Raw genomic sequence first — 19,587 nt, 5'->3', positions numbered from 1 at the left:
GATAGATTGGTGTGCATGTTTTGTAGTAAACTAAGAAGGCCACAGATGAGAGTTTCATTAAGTTTGATTAAAATACCTGTTTTGAGTTCTGAAATCTTTAGCTGAGGCATTGTTTCTAAATAAATTGGTGCTCTAATACATCACATCTTTAAGCACATAGTGGCGCATGATGTCAGCAACATACACAAGATCCTGAAGTAAATTGTCAGTTAATAAGTGAAATATTTTAGTTCACTAAGTGAGGTAATTTCTGGGATGAACTAAAGTAAAGGCAGTTACAAGCAGGGACAGGTATTTCTGATAATAATAAAAGCTTAAAATAAAATAAAAATAATTATAGACAAAATGGAAAGAAAATATGAAACAACAAAAAATATTTACTATAAAATTCATGTCAGCAAATGCAAAAAAAGGATTACATGCTAGTTAAACCAAAACACCCATATGGAAGTGAATGCTTATTACCAACATATAAAAAGAACAACTAAAAGTAGTGGAGAGGGTAATCTTGAGGAAAATTCCATGTCCATTATAAAGCAAAGACGCTTGAAATTTGAGAACTAATGATGAAGTATATCGAAATATAGAAAACATGACAGAAATATTAAAGAAAGGAAGACTGAAATATCCGGGAAATTGACCAGGTTAGATGACAATAGGCTGACAAAACTGATGTCCAAGTAACTCTGGAAATATATATTAACAACAAGTTGGATCCGAGAAGTTGAAAAATAATTAGATATACACCACATAAAATCAGAAGAAGCAGCAGAAAGAGATATTGTCAAAAGAGTTAAATTTGGAATTCCAACAGAGAAATCTAAAATGGTGTGAAGCCAGAGACATGGTGCAAAGATGAAATAGTATTGGAAGAAAGCAATAGAGGAAATAAGGCTTATTGTTATGTAGGTAATAAAATGAGAATTAAAACATGTGAAAGATTAACAGATGAAATTATAACAGACATAGGAATTAAACAAAGAGACTCATAAAGCCCACAGCTTAATAATGAACCACATTATTGATGCCATAAGAAGAAAACCAAGAAATGAAATGGGATACAAAAGGATAAACATTACATGTGTTGATGATAATACTATAATGACAGCGACTGATGAGAATAATTTACAAATGTTACTTCACCAATTTAATAAAAGCACTACACAATATAACATGCAAATCTCATCTAAGAACAATGGATATAGTAATATAAAAAAGCTAAGCAACAAAGGGTAACTGGATACCTGCAAAATACTGTATGGAGAAACAATTTTATGACAACTGAGGGGCATCCTGTTATGACATGCTGCAAAAAACGAAAATGGAAAATATAAAACAAACATTATGGGGGTGGATATGAAGTTGCTAAGACAGATTTTGGAATACAAGATATAAATAAATGGATAAAGGCAAGGAAAAGTAACTGGAAGGACCATGTAGAAAGGATGGACTGACAGGACTAGTTAAAATTTTTAATTATAGATGACTGCAAGGGAAATACGTGCATGGACGATCACCCCAGAGATATAACAGCAGTTGTCCCAGTAAATCCACAGCACACCAACATAATGAGGATAGCAAACAGAGGGCAATCCTAGTCAGCAGAAGGAGAAGAGGAAGAAGGAACTGAAATTATCATGTGGTCCTTAGTTGGTCCAAAAAGAAGGAAAAAATAATCAAAATAAATAAATAAATGTAATATAAGTCCTCTAGTTTAAACATTTTTCAATGTGTGCATGTAATTTTAATGGAATAAACTCTGTAAGTGTAGTTGTAAGTAAGGCTAAAAAGCTAATTCATGTGACCTCAATTATTAGGAGACTCCGTATGGTTGGCATAACAGCCATTCTTTTCCATTTGCTCAGTGTCACGTCTCTTCACAAATAAATAATGTTGTACATTAGGTTTAGAGACTTGTAAAGATGTTTATTGATTCGACAACAGACACACAAGAACATAAGCTGCAGAGAAATGAAGAGCTCTAAAATTAATGTACTGAACTAATAGAATCCAGATGCAGCAAAAGGATGTGTGTCGATAGTAAGGTGATTGCCGTTAAATCTGAACGTCAGTGGCTTCTGTGTGTACTCAGAAAACGGTCTTGCCAGCAAACCGGGACTCTGGGGAGGTGGCCTTCTTGAGGGCAGAGCGGCGAGGCATCTCGTCTAGTGGCGGCGGTTCGCGGCGCAGTGCGTCCTTGGCGTGCGGCGGCGAGCGCCCCAGGTATGGGGGTTCCCGTGCCAAACGCGAGGGTTCCCGCGCCAGCTGTGGGGGCTCCCGTGACAGCTGTGGGGGCTCTCGCGACAGTGACTCATTGTCGTAGTCGGGCTCCGGGATGGCGTTAGTGCGTGGGCGGCCAGGCGGTGGTGGGCCCAGGCGGAAGGGCCGTGGGATCTCCACTGTCGGCGCAGAGCGAAAGGACGACCATGGCAGTGGCCGCGGCGCTGTGCCCACCACCGGCGACTGCACGGCCCACGGCGACGACACCCTGCGGGCAGAGCACACAACATGAGCAGCTGATAAATGACGACACGTTTGCTTGTTGGTGGCCGTTATATAAGCTCACAAAATACACTGCCTGTAAAAAACAAGTGAAGCACCCAGAAGATATGGCAGAATGTGTAGTGTAGCTTTGTGCACGTACACACCATCAGTGGGTAAGTAAATGATTAGAGCTGCAGCACAGGTAGAATGGTCATCAGAGAGTATTAGAGTTGTTCAGATTTAGTGTTGTTACCAGGCCTGGTAAGGTATAGAAGACACACAAACAGCATCAGATGTTGAGAGATCACTGTGAAAGATGCGGAGATGCCATTTACTCTTGTGACAAGGCATTGCCACAGTCTGAAATCGACCTCATTGTGGGTCTCCATATGACTGAGTGATAGAATCGTACAATATCCAGATTTGTGAGGCATTTGGATGTGAAAGTGGCCTGATGTGGGACTGCAAGCGAACATGAGACTCGTCTGGTTGAAAATATCTGACCTTCCCAAAAAGAAGATCGTTGTATTGTGTACCAAGTACATTCATAACCCCATCACATTTGTGCCTGCCATTAGATAATAAGTAATGGCTCCCTGCAATATTCCGTGTCGTACCTCACCATTGGTTGAAGGTTAGTAACAGCCAGATTGTAGTTAATAACAAAACATTGACAACTGCATCTGGAATGGTGTCATGACCAGGAAGCATGGTGAATGGCATCACACTGTGCTCAGCAATGACTGTCATCGTCGAGTATGGTGGAGACCTGCGAAGAGATTAAATTCTTCCAATGTTTTGGCGAGGCATAATGCTGTTACTCATGATGTGATGGTGTAGGGAGCTATGAGATACGTTTTCAGGTTGCAACTGGTAATGACTGGGAAAACTTTGACGGCACAACGGTATGTCACGGATATCATGCTTCCTCATATGCACCTCTCATGCAACAGTATCATGGTGCCATTTTTCAACAGGATAAAGTTCATCCATGCATCCCACATCTGTCTATGAAGTGTACATACGATGCTCAAAATCCTAGATCTGTTCCCAAAAGAATATATGTGGGACCAGCCAAGATGTCAACTCCATCCATATCGCAGTATCCAGGTTATCAAGGAGCAGTTACAATGTTTGTGGTCCAGCTCGCTTCAGGAGGGGATAAAACAGCTTCATGCTACCTTTGCCAACCCAGTCGGTGCACGGTTCCTCACCAGAAAGGCTGCAACATCACACTGATAAATGGGCTGCCAAGTTCTTTCTATATTTGACTCGTTTTTATAATCACTGCAATAACTTCACATAACCTTTGTTTCATTTCGTTTCCACCTCCTCTACGGGGCGCTTCGCTTTTTTTTTTTTTTTTTTGTCAGGCCTTGTATTAGTCACACCTCGAAAGTGCACACTGGTCTCCTAGGACTTGTACCGGGTGTTTCTGTTCCCACCGCTGTAGTACAACAAGGTCTTCAAGTGGTTTTTATGCGCCAGTCAGTAGCCTGAAATCTGTTCTGTACTCTAAGTCTATTTAGAGACGTGACACAGTGGTAGAAACGATACATCGCATTTCGACGTGCCCATCACCACACAGTGAATTAAGTTCCCCGACTTATTGATGTGCTGATGCAGGCCGACCAAAGTGTCTCCAAGGAATGAAGAACCACCCGCTGCCATGTAACACATGTTATGAACGAATGGCGGTCACAAAAAAAGTCTTAATCGACAGTGCGCGGAGAAAAGCGTCACACCTTGTCAATAACAATTGCTTTCAAAACCTAGAGGAACTGTTGTTGTCAGAGAATACAGGTCCATCTTATCCTTCTGCCAAGCGAACATTCTGAAAAGAACGTCAGGAGATGAACTTTTGGAGTGAAGTACACCGCCAAAAGCCATTGCTCACAGCAACACTCACGGCTGCAGGTCTTCGTGGGCCCCAACACAAAAACTGCACAGTATCTGATTGGAAGTGTGTAGTGTTGTCCGACGAGTTTTGGCTTTGCCTCTCTTCAAATGATGCAAGGTGATCAGTGCGCCAAAGGCTGCATTGCACAAAGGCATCAGTCCACTGGAAATGTATGTGTGACGTTTCGGCGGTATTTTACAACCCATGACTTGGACCCTCTCACGTCTTCCTTGCATGCACAGAACAGCACACTTACAGAGGGTGAACAAGTACACGAAAACATAAAAAAAACTAGACACAGTACCTTGCTTAATACGGTGAAGGAAACCAGTCGGCATTCGAAACGGCTTCCAGTTCTCTCTGTATCGTTTTCAAGGAAATCTTGTTCCTGTAAAATATCGACAAGTTCAGGCAACGATGAACAGTGTCGATAGTGATCACGTTCCCTTCTATTCAAACTAGACCACAAAGGCTGAGTAATATTGAGATCTGGTGATTGAGGTGGTCAAGGGGATGGGAAAATTCTTCCTCGTGCTCACCAAACCAGTCCTGGACGATGCGAGATGCGTGAGCAGGGGTCCTGTCGCCTTCGAACACGGCATCAGCATTGGGGAAAAAAAGCATTACACTGTGGGATGGACATGACCAGCCAAGATAGTCACACAATCCTTGGCTGTGATGGAATACCACGATGTTGCTGCCTAAATTATCACCAAAACCCCTCCATGTTTCACTCTTGTGTCGTAAACTCAACCAGAAGTTGGAAACAGTGTGAAACAAGACTCATCCGGCCAGTTCACTTTTTTCCATTGCTCCAGCGTTCAGATTTTCTGGTTTCGCCACCAAGTTTGATCTGTTACTGGCATTTGCATCACTGATGAGTGGTCTTGAAGTTCCAGTTCAAATGGTTATTAGCACGATGCGATTTAACTTCTTAGGTCATCAGTCGCCTAGAACTTAGAACTAATTAAACCTAACTAACCTAAGGACATCCATGCCCGAGGCAGGATTCGAACCTGCGACCGTAGCGGTCGCTCGGCTCCAGACTGTAGCGCCCAGAACCGCACGGCCACAACGGCCGGCAGTTCCAGTTCGCCCTGATATTCCTCGCTTATGGAATTACCTTCGTGTTGTTTTGGCACTGACAGATGTGACGTCTCCTGGCAAGACATTCACAAAATGGTTGTAATACATGTGAAAAAAAGAAACATTTATCTGTATTATTATTATTATTATTATTATTATTATTATTATTATTATTATTATTATTATTATTTCATTTCTGTATGAACGGTTGTCGATTATGTAGACTCTGTAAAAAAAGAAATAATCTTTTTTCATTTTTATTTTTGTACAATAATTATGTATCTATATTTTGCAAACAACGTCTGTGGTCGGCGAGTATAGATTCGAAGCAGACAATGATAATTAAAAAAGATAAAAAGGATGCATATTAAATTGCCTATAAATAGTGGAGGTTAAAAGATTACTCTCTCCGTCTTCTTGCAGCCGTTCAAGTTGTAAGAGCCTGTAACGCTCAATTAAGTGCTTGGTTAGCTTTCTTTTGTTCCTTGTTTGAGAAAGACGCCATTGGAGGCTGACGAATGAAAAAGGTGTGTACTTTAAATTTATGTTGATTTTTGAATACAGAAATTGTTAAAAATACTTTTAATAATTTGTTGCTAGCTTGCCCAATATTTCATTCCACATTTTTTGTCGTTTTCAGCATATTTAGAATTTTTCATGACGTAGAGCTGTGCAGCGATCGCGGGAGCCACTGCTGCGGCAAATTCAAATTAAATTGAATGAAAGCAGTTTTCCCGCAACTAAGCAGGCAGGTAACGGTACATTAAAATTATTTCTTTCAGCTTACCAGAGACCTGAGAAGTGAATGGTGGATTTTATTATGTCATTTTCGGGTGGACAAGGGCAACTGCTATTACAATATCAGTGACGTAAATAATTTAAGTAAATCAGAGCAATAAAATTTTACTTGTTTGATATCAAAGACGGCTGTGATGAAACCTGTTCTGGCTAATAATACAAAAACCAAATTTAATTTTTAGTTTCATGCTCTCGTCTGTAGTGGCAATCAATAGTGTTCGTATATTAAAAAATTCACTGCAGCTTTTACGTTTAGCGAACATAGCATACTGTAACTTCTGTACGTGTAATAAGAGTAATTGCCGGCCGGTGTGGCCGTGCGGTTCTAGGCCCTTCAGTCTGGAACCGCGTGACCGCTACGGTCGCAGGTTCGAATCCCGCCTCGGGCATGGATGTGTGTGATGTCCTTAGGTTAGTTAGGTTTAATTAGTTCTAAGTTCTAGGCGACTGATGACCACAGAAGTTAAGTCGCATAGTGCTCAGAGCCATTTTAACCAATAAGAGTAATTTTCAGTGCATTTCAGAGATGAAAGTAGAGAAGGACATGTTTAATTTCGTAATTAGTTACAGTACTGATAACGTGTTTAATTTCTAACAAGCCAGATCAGGGTTATATAAAAATAGTTTGCAAATTAAAGATCATACGTGCACAGCAGGAAATCTTTTAGTGTTGTGCGAATCCCCACGTAATAGATCAAGGTGCACAAAGTTAAAATATTTTCAACTGCAGAAACTAATCGTGAGAATAGCATTTTATCTGTTGTGCTCGCAACAATAAGCAATATACAGTTAATTAAAATATTATGCCATATAAACTGCATATAAAGTCAAAAGCGCGGTGGGGACTACGCGATACAGAGCTCGCCGTCGCGACGTTCTGTTCTGCAGTGACTTCTGCAGTCGTAGTCTTCTTATTTTTCGTCACCTCTTCAGTGACTGCTTGTCATGATTACTCAACGCACACTTCCGTCAGCGTTTAGATTTAACGGATGATCTTTTCCCGGTTTCCCTGTATGCTGTAAAATTTTCGACACAGTGCCTCTTGTAACACCAAAAATTCGCCTACCTTGGTTACGGAAGCACCCTACATACGAGCAACAGTAATTCGTCCACGATCGAATTGACTCAGCTCCGGCATTATGTTTCCACAACTATACAGAACACTGGTCTGACCATGACTGATACTTACAACGTATTGAGGACATTACATAAGTGCCGTTCGTGGTCAAATACATCATCGCAACGTGAAGGCTTGGCTAGCGTCTATATGTTCAGCCATGCCTTTCTCCCGGTGTTTCCATGTTTTTGCCAATCTCTGTGCGTTATTGTTAAGACGAACACCTAAGGCACCCTATCGCACCTTCACTGCCCCACTAAATCACCTGATCTTAATAGAAAATGTTTGGAACTACCGGGAACAGCGATCTATATGTTCCAACCAATACCCCGCAATTTGATAGCTCTAAGCTATGCAGTCACCAATCTTCAGCTGGTTATGGCATACGTGAAGAAACTTGTGAACTCTGTCCCTCGTCGAATTGAGGCCGTTATTAACACTACAGGCGTTGTTACACGTTAGCAGCGTGTTGTCTACTCCAGGAAGGTGAGTAATTCTGTGTCTTTTGTGCTTATCAACATGTAACAATATCAATATGCCCTATCATTTCTTTAGAAATATATACAAAGATCTTTGATCCGTTGATGATATGATGTACGGTTATTTTTATTGATTACTACTTATTACGCGTCATTGGTTAATAATCTGTCCCATATACTCGGTGAGATGAGGAATAAAATCGATCTAAGGTTCAAGTTATTTTTATGTCACCCCTTCACTGCCTAGCCTGTCCCTAAAGATGCTAAAAGTCTCTTAGCCAACACTAAGTCATATACGTGCCAAGTTCGTTTGACATTGCGCCAGTGCTTATTTGTCGACTCCCACGCCCGGGTTCCCGGGTTCGATTCCCGGCGGAATCAGGGATTTTCCCCCCTCGTGATGACTGGGTGTTGTGTGATGTCCTTAGGTTAGTTAGGTTTAAGTAGTTCTAAGTTCTAGGGGACTGATGACGATAGATGTTAAGTCCCATAGTGCTCAGAGCCATTTGAACCATTTTTCTTATTTGTCGACTCTCATCTCCAACAAGTAAGGTCTCTAAGAGTGCCTTACCTTTATCTTACTTTTTCGTAAATAGCAATCCATATGTGTGCCAAGATATGTTGAAGTTTCACCATGCATTCCAGAGTTACACCGATCAGCCATAACGTTATGACTACCGACCTATTATCGATACAAATCCTTCCATGCGGTAGCATCACCTGGCGAGGAATGACTGCTAGTCAGACACACGCACGGTGCGAGTGTGTTGAATGGGGAAGGCACACGATGTATGCGAGTTTGACCAACACCGACTCAAAGGAAGGGCTCGGCGCTTGTTGGTGACGTCACGTCAGCTAGGCACGGCGAACGCCAGGTCTGTTGCAGGCAGAAACGCCTGGGCGAGCTGATCACTATAAATCTCTTATTTTTGGACAAAATGTTTGGTATTGTTTTGGATTCCGCAGTTTTATTTAGATGAAAGATTTTCTTACTATCGTAAAGCTACAAATAAAGATCATAGTTCTGTATTACTGAATCCTGTCGAAACAAACGTAGATCAATATGAGAAGATGCTTTGCCCCATTCCAAGCTTCGGAAATTTTACATTCAAGTAACTATATTTACTTGATCCATTTCGTTATCGAACCTTACCCCAACCCCCTTACAATTAACTCGTTTCTTTTACTTATTTTTTTATTTTCGTTTGACATCGTCACTGGAAATGTGAACTAATTTACATGTGTAAATGTCCAACTGTTGCCAGTCATTAATTTACAGTCGTTTTCAACGAAAGGAATTCTAAACAGGAAACAAAATAGCTTCATACATCGAAAATACTGCTGAGCTTAAACTTTTTTAAACATGCACATTAGAAAAGATAAATATTCCCCTCTTGCAACTGGAAGCAAAAATTTATAAGATAAAAAAAAATTATTTGATAAAACAAGTATCTCTCTTTTGTCTCTTCTTCAGTCCCCCACCCCCTCGCCCAACGTGTGCAATCGCAAGATATTTCATTAACATTCAGTGCTCCTCACCCCATAGTCAACCAAGATACCTAAAGAAGAGCACCAATATGTTCACAGTTTCTTGTAAATGCAACCCAGTACAAACGTAACTTCCTCAGATTTAAAAGTAAGGTAAAGAAGCACGAATTCTGTTGCTGCTAGAACATGAAGTTGTTTTTGTATGTCAATCCTTAAAGCAGGTGGAAATTTAAGTTCACGAGTGCACTATTTGTTAAGAAGTGTAATGAATTGCACAGTTAATTGATTGCAGAAATCTCTCAGAACAATGTGTGTTGGTCAACTACCGCCAATAGTTTCACATTTTCCTGTGTCAGAGAGGGAGACACCACCATTATGAGTATGCCTGCAACAGACCTGGCGTTCGCCGTGCCTAGCTGACGTGACGTCACGAACAAGCGCCGAGGCCTTCCTTTGAGTCGGTGTTGGTGTGACCGAGGGCGGATTGTGGTGGTCCGGGGGCTCGGCACGAGCATTTCGTAAGTTGCACGACTTGTCGTGTGTTCGAGGAGTACTGTGCTGAGTGTATTCAAGTGGCGAAACCAGGCTGTAACCACATCTTCCCGGCCTACAACGTAAGACATGTATAATGAGGGGTGACCGTCCAACACCACGTCCCGACATCCTGGGGTTGGACGGTCACCCCTCATTACATATGTCAGACGTCGTAGGCTGGGAAGACTGACAAAACAGGACAGGCGGCGAACTGTGGCGAAACCAACATCAGACTTTAATGCTGGGCAGAGTACAAGTGTGTCTGAACACACAGTTCACTGAACACTCCTATCGTTGGGCCTCCGCTGCGGACGACCCAAGCATGTGCCAATGTTAACACCACGACATCGGTAACTACGACTGAAATGGGCACGCGACCATCGGCGCTGGACATTGGCGCAGTGGCAGAGTGTTGCATGATCTGATGAATCCTGATAACTTCTTCATCATGCCGATGAGAGGGCGTGAATCCGTCGTCTTCGAGGGAAACAGCTCCTTGACACCTGTACTGCAGGACGGAAACAAGCTGGCGGCGGCTCCACCATGCACTGGGGAATTCACGTGGGCATTTTTCAGCAAGATATTACAGAAGTAATGACACTTTCTGCAGGACCTGACCATCATTTTGCAGGACAATGGTCAAGCACGTACGGTGCAAGCTGTTACTGATTTGTTTGACTGATGGGGCTGCTAAGTGCTATACCAGCTACTACACTCCACTGTAAGCCCTCGTGAGTTCAACTAGATTTCTAAACTGAAGGAAACACTTCACGGCATTCGCTTCAGAACTGCTACAAATTTGTCGGGCAATAGACCGCGCCGCTTGAACTGTCAACACAAATGGCACTGCTAAGAGTATCCTCATTGCTGGCCACAGTTTATACACAATGGTGGTGACCACTTAGAAAGTCAGTAAAACTTTGAAACACGTATCTATTTTTTATGAGCTGTAAATAAATAGTTGCCACTATTAAAGTTCCAATCCTTGTATAAAGGAAATCTAGATTATGCTACAGGTTCAGTAACAATGGAAGTAGATGGGAGTAGAGTGATGGTCTCCTTTATTGGAGAACAGGGTTGACAATGGAAGAACAGAAATCAATGCCAATAGGTTACTGCAAGAAGAAAGAGTACATTTAGGAGCATAATGAATGAATACGAGATGGCAATGGAGATAAATCTTCACGGAAAATGCACTCTTTGCAATGTCAGGTTGCTGACGATCGTCAGATTCCCCAGTTATTCATTTACTTTTAGTGTTGTCAATCTTCTTCTTATACCAGCCTGAACTGTGTCTTTTATTCTTGATATTCAGAAGACAGCAAGGCCTCAGGGTACGTGCAATCTTCGCAATATCACATGGTTAACGATCACCAGATGCCTGCGGTTTGGATAATAATACTTTAGTTTTCTTCTCTTGTAGTCAGTCTGACCTATATCTTTCATCTTCAATATTCTTCACTGAGGAAGTAAGTAGACTGTATTAGAGATCAGTAGTTAATAAAGTGTTATGGATTTTGCAATAAGAAAAATAGCAAAGGAGATAAACTAATCAGTTCTGAAAGAAGTTTGTATGAGATACTTAGCGATGGGAGGTATAATGTTTTGTGAAAACGTGTGGTGGTACTTGGAGTAAGTATTTATAGATTCTCGGATTCGACTAGTAAAAGCACTTCAAATGTGGTGCTATCAAAGAAAATTTTAAGTTGATAAATAAAGCACGAAATAAAGAAGGGCTAAAGAGAATAGATGAAGGTAGAAGCAGGTATTTGTAAAGGGGAGGGGGAGGCGATGTGGGGGTCACAATCCTCTTCCGAAAAATAACATGTCACAAAAAGCCTTTATATAACATTTTAATTATAAATTTTAGAAGTTCCCCAGAACGTAATCACGAGTTGCGCCTGTTTGGTTATCGGTACAGCTAGTAAGGGATTCAGGAATAGTTAAATTTGTGCTGGAAGGAGCGACAGAGAAGAAATGTGGTGTGGGTAGATAAAGACTAGGACATGCAAATCACATTATAGAGGAAGTTGCCTGTAATAATTACACAAACAATAAAAGAGGACGCAATGTGTAAAAATTAGGCAATGAGGAAAAGAGTCCTCCAAAAAGTCGCTCGAAACACAGTTGATTTAAAAAAATCTTTGGTAGACGAGAAAGAAGAAGTGACAGAGAAAAATGACATCCTTAATGAGAACTATAAACCAAATCTATGGGTTATGTCTTTAGCGTGGGACTACGTTGGAGTCCACGGTTTGTTGAATAACTGATTTCATCAGCTAATGTATACCGAGCTGACAGAAGTCATGAGATACCTCCTAATACTGTGTTGGTCATCCTTCTGCCTGGCGCAGTGCAGCAACTCGACGTGGCATGGAACCAACACTCGTCGAAAATCCCCTGCAGAGTCTCTATAGCACCTCTTCCTATCGTCCTATCTGTCTCACATCGATGTTCAGCAAGCTCTTGGAATCCATCCTTACCCAGCGCATCCATCACCACCTCCACCAAAACCACCTCCTCCCCGACACCCAATGTGGCTTTCGACCTTCCTTCTCGGCCGATGATAAACTCCCGTCGCTCCGCCATTTTTGTCTCCCTCGACCCCGAAAAAGCCTACGACCGTGTCTGGCATCCTGGTCTCCTGTTTAAACTCCAAACCTACGCCTTTCCTGTCAACTACATCCATCTGATGGCCTCCTTCCTCTTCCGCCGCCCCTCCTATCTTACCATCCATAATACCAATTCCCACACCTTCTACCCCTCTGCAGATGTGCCCCAGGGCTCTGCCCTCTCCCCTCTCCCCTGCCTCCTGTACACTGCAGATATGCCCCAACCCCCCCCCCCCTCCACTACACCTCTTGCAATATGCCGATGACACCACATTCCTCACCCTCGATCCTACCCCCCAACGGTCCCAGCGCCTTCTCCAGAATCACCTTGACCTTTTTGCTGCATGGTGTAACCAGTGGCCCCTGAAAATCAATCCTTCCAAGACCCAGGCGATCATCATAGGTTGTCCCACTCGCTCATTCTGGCTCCTGGATTTCTCCCTTACCGTCTCCGCCCGTCCTGTCTGCCTCACCCACACCCCCACCTACCTTGGCCTCACCATTGACTGTCAACTCACCTGGATCCCTCATCTCTGCTCCATCGAATCCAAAGCCCCCAACTCCTCAAACTCCTCTCTGACCAGACATGGGGGTTGCACCCCTCTACCATCCTCCACACCTACAAATCCTTAATTCGTCCCATCCTTTGTTATGCCAGTCCCGCCTGGATATCTGCCCCTCCCAAATTCTATAAGTCCCTCCAGCTCCTTGAGCATCATGCACTCCACCTGACCTTCCATATACGCCTCCCGTCCCCCACGCGGATCCTCATTCCTTTCCTCCATCTGCTCCTATTCCTGGAATATATCTGCGTACTCTACACCTCCCGCCGCTTTGATCCCCCTCACCCCTTGGTTGCCCCTCTTCTCTCTCATCCCTGCCCCCTGCCACACCTTCACTGTTGTGTCCCCCCTACCCTCCATCTCTACACCCTTCATCTCCTTTCTCAAGGTGGCTTCCATCAACTCCCCCCCCCCCCCGCCCTGTATTATGTCCTCTCTCCCTCCATTTATCCCTCGTATCAACTCTGATCCTCACCCCCCCCCCCTCATTTCCTCCATCCTTTTCCTGGGCTCCCTCTCCCCCCCTTCCATCCTCTTTTTTCCCCACCTACCCTCTCTCTGCCCCCTTCTCTCCCCTAAGTCCTTTTGCATTTCCCTCCTCTGCCCTTTCCCATTCCCTCTCGCATCTGCCCTGCCCCCCCCCCCCCTTATGCGTCCTCTACCTCCTTCGGTTCCCCCCCCCTCTTTCGTTTTCACTCTTCTCCCTCCTTGGTTTCCCCTCATCTGTCCAGGTCCCCCCCCCCCCCCCCCCCCAAATGCCTTTGCCTATGGTGTGTCATCTTTGTGCTGACATTTTAGTGCAGTGTTTACAGTGAGTGTTCAGTGTTGTGTGTCTTTTCCGAAGTGTTGTGAACGGACATCATACTGTCGCTGGGTGTGATTTTTACATCTCTTGCGAACAGAAACCAGACTGTCGCCATGTTTTTTAATTGTCTGTCTACTATGTTACCTGTCTGCTTCTTGTGTATTTCATTGGATTGCCAACCCTTTGTTTTATGTTTTAACTTTCCACACTTTTCCGCCGTTTTACAATTTAAGTCACTGTTTTATCGCCTGCTTTTATTGTTTCTTATCTTCTTATTACGTTTTAAAAAGTCTGTAGGCTGCAGAGCAGCGCACTAAGATGCTGCCAGCCCGCCCCCTTAGGGGGGAATCGAAATTCAATAAAGGAAAAAAAAGACTCTATAGCAGTCCATAATTGCGAAAGTATTGCCGGTGCAGGTTTAGCGCAACAACTGATCTCTCGATTATGTGCCATAAATGTTCGTTGGGATTCACGTCGGGCGATCTGGGTGGCCAAATCATTCGCTCGAACTGTCCAGAACATTCTACAAACCAGTCAAACAATTGTTGCCCGGTGACAGGGAGCACTGTCATCCACAACAGTTCCACCGTTGTTTAGGAACATGAAGTCCATGAATGGCTGCAAATGGCCTCCAAGTCAATGATCGGTTCAGTTGGACCAGAGGACCCAGTCCATTCCATGAAAACACAGCCTATACCTTTATGGAGCCTCCACCAGTTTGCTCAGTGCCTTGTTGACAACTTGGGTTCATGGCTTTGTGGGTTCTGCGCCACACTCGAACGCTATCATCAGCTCCTACCAACTGAAATCGGGACTCACCTGACCAGACAACGGTTTTCCAGTTGTCAAGGGTCCAACCGATTTGGTCACGAGCTCAGAAGGCGCGCTGCAGGCTATGTCATACCCTTAGCAAAGGCAATCCCGTCGGTCATCTGCTGCCACAGTCCATTAACACCAAATATGGAAGCACTTCGTACGTCCCACATTGATTTCTGCGGTTATTTCACGCAGCGTTGCTTGTCTGTTGGCACTGACGATTCTACGCAAAAGCCGCTGCTTTCGGTCGTTAAGAAATGGCCGTCGGCCACTGAATTGTCCGTGGTGAGAGATAATTCCTGAAATCTGGTATTCTCGGCACTTTCTTGACACTGTAGCTCTCGGAATATAGAATCCCCTAACGATTTCCGACATGGATTGTCCCATGTGTCTAGCTCTAGTTACCATTCCGCGTTCAGAGCGTGGTACTTTCTGTCGTGCGGCCATAAACAGGTCAGAAACCGTTTCACATGAGTCATCTCAGTACAAATGACGGTACTGCCAAGGCACTGTCATTATATACCTCGTGTACGCGACACTGTCGCCATCTGTATATTTTCATATCGCTATCCCATGACTTTTGTCGTCTCAGTGTAAGCTCTAATTTGTCAAGTTTAAAAAAGACTGTGTGCTAAGAAACCTTTATTTCAGTTGCGTCCAGGTAATTTCCTTAATTAATATGGGCTAGAATTATGAGCCTGAGGAGAAAGTTGGTGTGAACACATTGGGAGCCAACATAGCTGCCTTTACAGCATATTCTCGCCACAAGGGATACATGGCCGTCGAGAAGCTTCTAGATGTGAGGGCAGAGGAATACAGTCACCAGTTCCTAAAGTTAAGACCTAGAACACCTGTGAAGACCACTCCTTCCCCGCAAGAATGGAACCGTCCTTTTCTCCGGGGTTGGCGTAGACGCAAAATACAAAATAGTGTGAAGCTTTTTTAGAACTAAAAAGCATTCTTTCTTGAGTTGCAGAGCTCGGCCCGAGGTAAGATGCAGGAATTAACACCGTACAGCACCATAGGTATTGTAAGAAACAGATCTAGCTGAAACAATAGTTACTCGTCCCTGAACTGAGGTCATAAGTAAGGCCGCCTTCTGATTTTTGGGAAGTCGGCGTTGGGACTGGGCACTCGACGGTAGCTCGCGTGAGTGCTCGATGGGAACAACGACATAGTTGAACAGATATTGTGAAGTCTATCATGACTAGAACTACAGAGAAACTGACAGACGCTTCTTCGCGCTGTATTACGCCGCCGTTAGTATCATCGGCGGAGTTTCATGACAGCAGCAGCATTAACGCCGTTCTTTGGAGTTAGCGATGGTGGAGCAGCAGCGGAGCTTGCCTCACGTCTCATGTAAGGTTCCTGCAGGCTAGCGCCTCGTGCTCAGGCCTCGTATTCGCGTCTTCCTGGATCGTGTTAAGAAACGTAAAGTGCTCTAATATTTGCGAGTCGTGAAAAAAACGAGTGGGACCCTCGTGGCACAACTACGATTTGGCTTTCTCTGCTTTGATGCCAGGTGCCGAGGTAACTGGGGAAGGGCTTCCAAAAATGGTTACCTATCAGAAAACGTACATTTCTTCCATAGTCCCATCCATCGAAGTCTTTTCATAACCAGAGCAACTGTTTTTCCTGTCCTTAACTGTATATCTGAGAGAACTCATCGCGTGATCGTGCGTTTTTGAGAACGACAAGCAGGCAGGTCTTGCTGAATCCCAGTTCTCCACGCAGCAGAACTATAGGAAATGTTAAGGTAAGTGCGTTTAATTGGGGGTCCGTTATTATGATGTCTGGGTGCCATCAAAATAGTGTGGTTAGGTGTTTTGTTCACTCAGCCAACGACAAAGGACGAAACCTGCTATGGTGTATTTACACGGAAGTGCCAAAGAAACTGGTACTCCTGCCTAATATCGTGTAGGACCCCCGCAAATACGCAGAAGTGCCGCAACACGACGTGGCATGGACTCGACCAACGTCTGAAGTAGTGCTGGAGGGAACTGACGCCATGAATGCTGCAGGGCTGTCCGTAAATCCGTAAGAGTACGAGGAGGTGGAGATCTCTTCTGAACAGCACGTTGCAAGGCATCCCAGATACGCTCAATAATGTTCATGTGCGAAGAGTTTGGTGGCCAGAGGAAGTGTTTAACCTCAGAAGAGCGTTCTTGGAGCCTCTCTGTAGCAATTATGGACGTGTGGGTTGTCGCATTATTGTGCTGGAAATGCCCAAGTGCGTCGGAATGTACAATGGACATGAATGGATGCTGGGGATCAAACAGGATGCTTACGTACGTGTCATCAGGGGTCCCATATCACTCCAACTGCACACGCCCCACACCATTACAGAGCCTCCAATAGCTTGACACTCCCCTGCTGACATGCAGGGTAATGAATTCATAAGGTTGTCTCCATACCCTTACCCGTCTATCCGCTCGATGCAATCTGAAACGAGACTCGTCCGACCAGGCAACATGTTTCTAGTCATCAACAGTCTAATGTCGGTGTTGACGGGTCCAGGTGAGGCGTAAAGCTTTGTGTCGTGCAGTCATCAAGGGTGCACGAGTGGGCTTTCGTCTCCGAAAGCCTGTATCGATGATGTTTTGTTGACTGGTTCGCACGCTGACACTTATTGATAGCCAAGCACTGAAATCTACAGCAATTTGCGGAAGGGTTGCACTTCTGTCACGCTGAACAGTTCTCTTCAGTCGTCGTTGTTACCGTTCTTGCAGAGTCTCCTGGCGCAGTGACGTCGGAGATTTGCTGTTTTGCCGGATTCTCCTGGCGCAGTGACGTCGGAGATTTGCTGTTTTGCCGGATTCCTGATATGTACGGTACACTCATGAAATGGTCGTACGGGATGATAACCTGCCATTGTAGCAGCAGTAACCGGTCTAACAACTGCCCCAGACACTTATACGGGCGTTGCCGACCGCAGCGTCGTATTCTGCCTGTTTACATATCTGTGTATTTGAATACGCATGCCTGTACCAGTTCTTTGACGCTTCAGTGTAGTTTGACGCGAATCCACTGAAGCACGCAACCACACTTCTACAAATTCAGAACTAGAAAGTAAATGCCCCAAATGATGGTTCCCTTATCATCCGTGTAATACAGGATACCGTTTAGTACCGGTACTTACCCGTCAGGTTTATCCCTCCGGTCACTGTACAGTGAGGTCAGGAAGTGATGCTTCAGTGATTTTCTTTCATCCTGCAACAAAAATAACAACACTAACGTGAACAAATTGCTCCAAAAGGTCTTTGTCATCGAGTATTGTAATTCTGTGGTCTGCTGAGTGTAGGTTGCTTCTCAACTGCTCGACGCAGAGTACACAGAGAACGCATTGTATGCTAATGTATATTACGCTTTGTAAATCATGTTGCTCAGTTCCGACAGAGAAGAGTCAACTGGATTTCGAGGAAGGTAAAACATGTGCATTCAAAGTGCAATATGTTAGGCAGATTTAACGTTATGAGATATTGTAATAGAAAGGCAGTAACTTATAATATAACTGACACCACCAAAAACATTGTAATCTGTACCAATAATAAAACTGTAAAAATGTCGCGGCTACCTGTTAGTTTGCTTGAACACACTAGTCTCCAAAATCATTAGACGAATTTTCATGGGTCTGTCACAAGTAACTTCGGCGTAGCTCGGGACAAAAAAGCAGGCTTCATTTAATTAAAATCGGAACACGAAAAAAGAGATATCTTAATTTAATCTATTATTGTCTGCTTAGCGTTGTAGTTCGAATATTTAATCATCACGCCATAAGCACCAGAGAAGCAATAGATGGCGCCGTTCGTTTCATAGTACACCAAATAACCAATAGTTGGTGGTGTAAATTTTTTTAAAACTAAGTGACGTATTTTCGGAAGTTTTCGTCAGTTATACAATTAAGCACCGTAATTTTATCTTAACGAACACAAACTAACAGCGAATTTAATTGGCTAGGACATGTGCATTTACTGATTTTGAAGCCGGCCGTTGTGACTGAGCGGTTCTAGGCGCTGCAGTCTGGAACCGCGCGACTGCTACGGTCGCAGGTTCGAATCCTGCCTCGGGCATGGATGTGTGTGACGTCCTTAGGTTAGTTAGGTTTAAGTTCTAGGGGACTGATGACCTCCGATGTTAAGTCCCATAGTGCTCAGAGCCATTTGAACCATTTTTTGAACTGATTTCGGTTTGTGTGTTAAATACTTAACGTCACTGCTTTACTTCTTTCTAAAAAAATTTTATATTCTTTCCTTGGAAAAACGAACTTATTGAGTTTGCCTTACGATTTGGGTACCCACTTATCACATTCTGATTTCGTTTCTTACGAATAAAAATGCCTAAAAATGATCGAGTGTTTCTGAATACACTTGAACAGCTAAAAGACTGAGGCCTTTGCGATTTCAAGAATCCAATGAAGATCGTAAGGCGAGACTTGCTGCAGTTCGAGAACATCAGAGTGTAACTCGCTCTCTGGAAACTTGTTCCGAAAGTGACGTGCAACACATGTCTGATCGAGAGCATCATTCATTATCTCGCTCCTCAGAACTTAAAAGTCACTTATCGCCAACGTAACATCATAGAAACGAAAATTTTAGTGGGGAAGCGCGCAGGCGAGCGAGATTTTGCGCCCCGAATCCCACCAATTGTTAATAATTTGCGATTTCACTTCAGACGTGCATACTTTCCGGTGAGCTTATTTTAAACCATGACCATAAACAAAACGCAGGACCAGACGATGCGTGTTGCAGGCATGGGCCTTACAGACAATTGCTTTTCACATGGCCAGTTCTGCGCGGATCTCTCTTGTGTTAGTGATGCAAACAAGCTCTTAACTTGTGTCCGCAATGATACTATTTTAAACATTGTATACAAAGAAGCTTTATAAGTCAAAAATAAATACCACAC

General features: G+C 43.7%; 1 protein-coding gene across 2 annotated transcripts in view; it reads right to left on the bottom strand.

The window, feature by feature from the left end:
- Positions 1 to 1,624: 1,624 nt before the first annotated feature.
- The window catches only part of LOC124796361, a 211,235-nt gene continuing 193,272 nt past the window's right edge, over positions 1,625 to 19,587 (bottom strand). For both annotated transcript variants that reach the window (XM_047260518.1, XM_047260517.1), the window contains exons 6-7: positions 17,822 to 17,892; positions 1,625 to 2,488 (exon numbers count right to left, since the gene is read on the bottom strand). In XM_047260518.1, coding sequence (XP_047116474.1) covers positions 2,089 to 2,488; positions 17,822 to 17,892 — 471 coding nt within the window. In that variant the 3' untranslated portion in view covers positions 1,625 to 2,088. The remainder of the gene's footprint in view (positions 2,489 to 17,821; positions 17,893 to 19,587) is intronic.

The sequence above is a fragment of the Schistocerca piceifrons genome, chromosome 4 (genome assembly GCF_021461385.2).
Source record: "Schistocerca piceifrons isolate TAMUIC-IGC-003096 chromosome 4, iqSchPice1.1, whole genome shotgun sequence".
NCBI classification, from domain to species: Eukaryota; Metazoa; Arthropoda; class Insecta; order Orthoptera; family Acrididae; genus Schistocerca; species Schistocerca piceifrons.
Note: the sequence above shows the minus strand (reverse complement) of the source record. Positions and strands in the feature narration are given on the sequence as shown.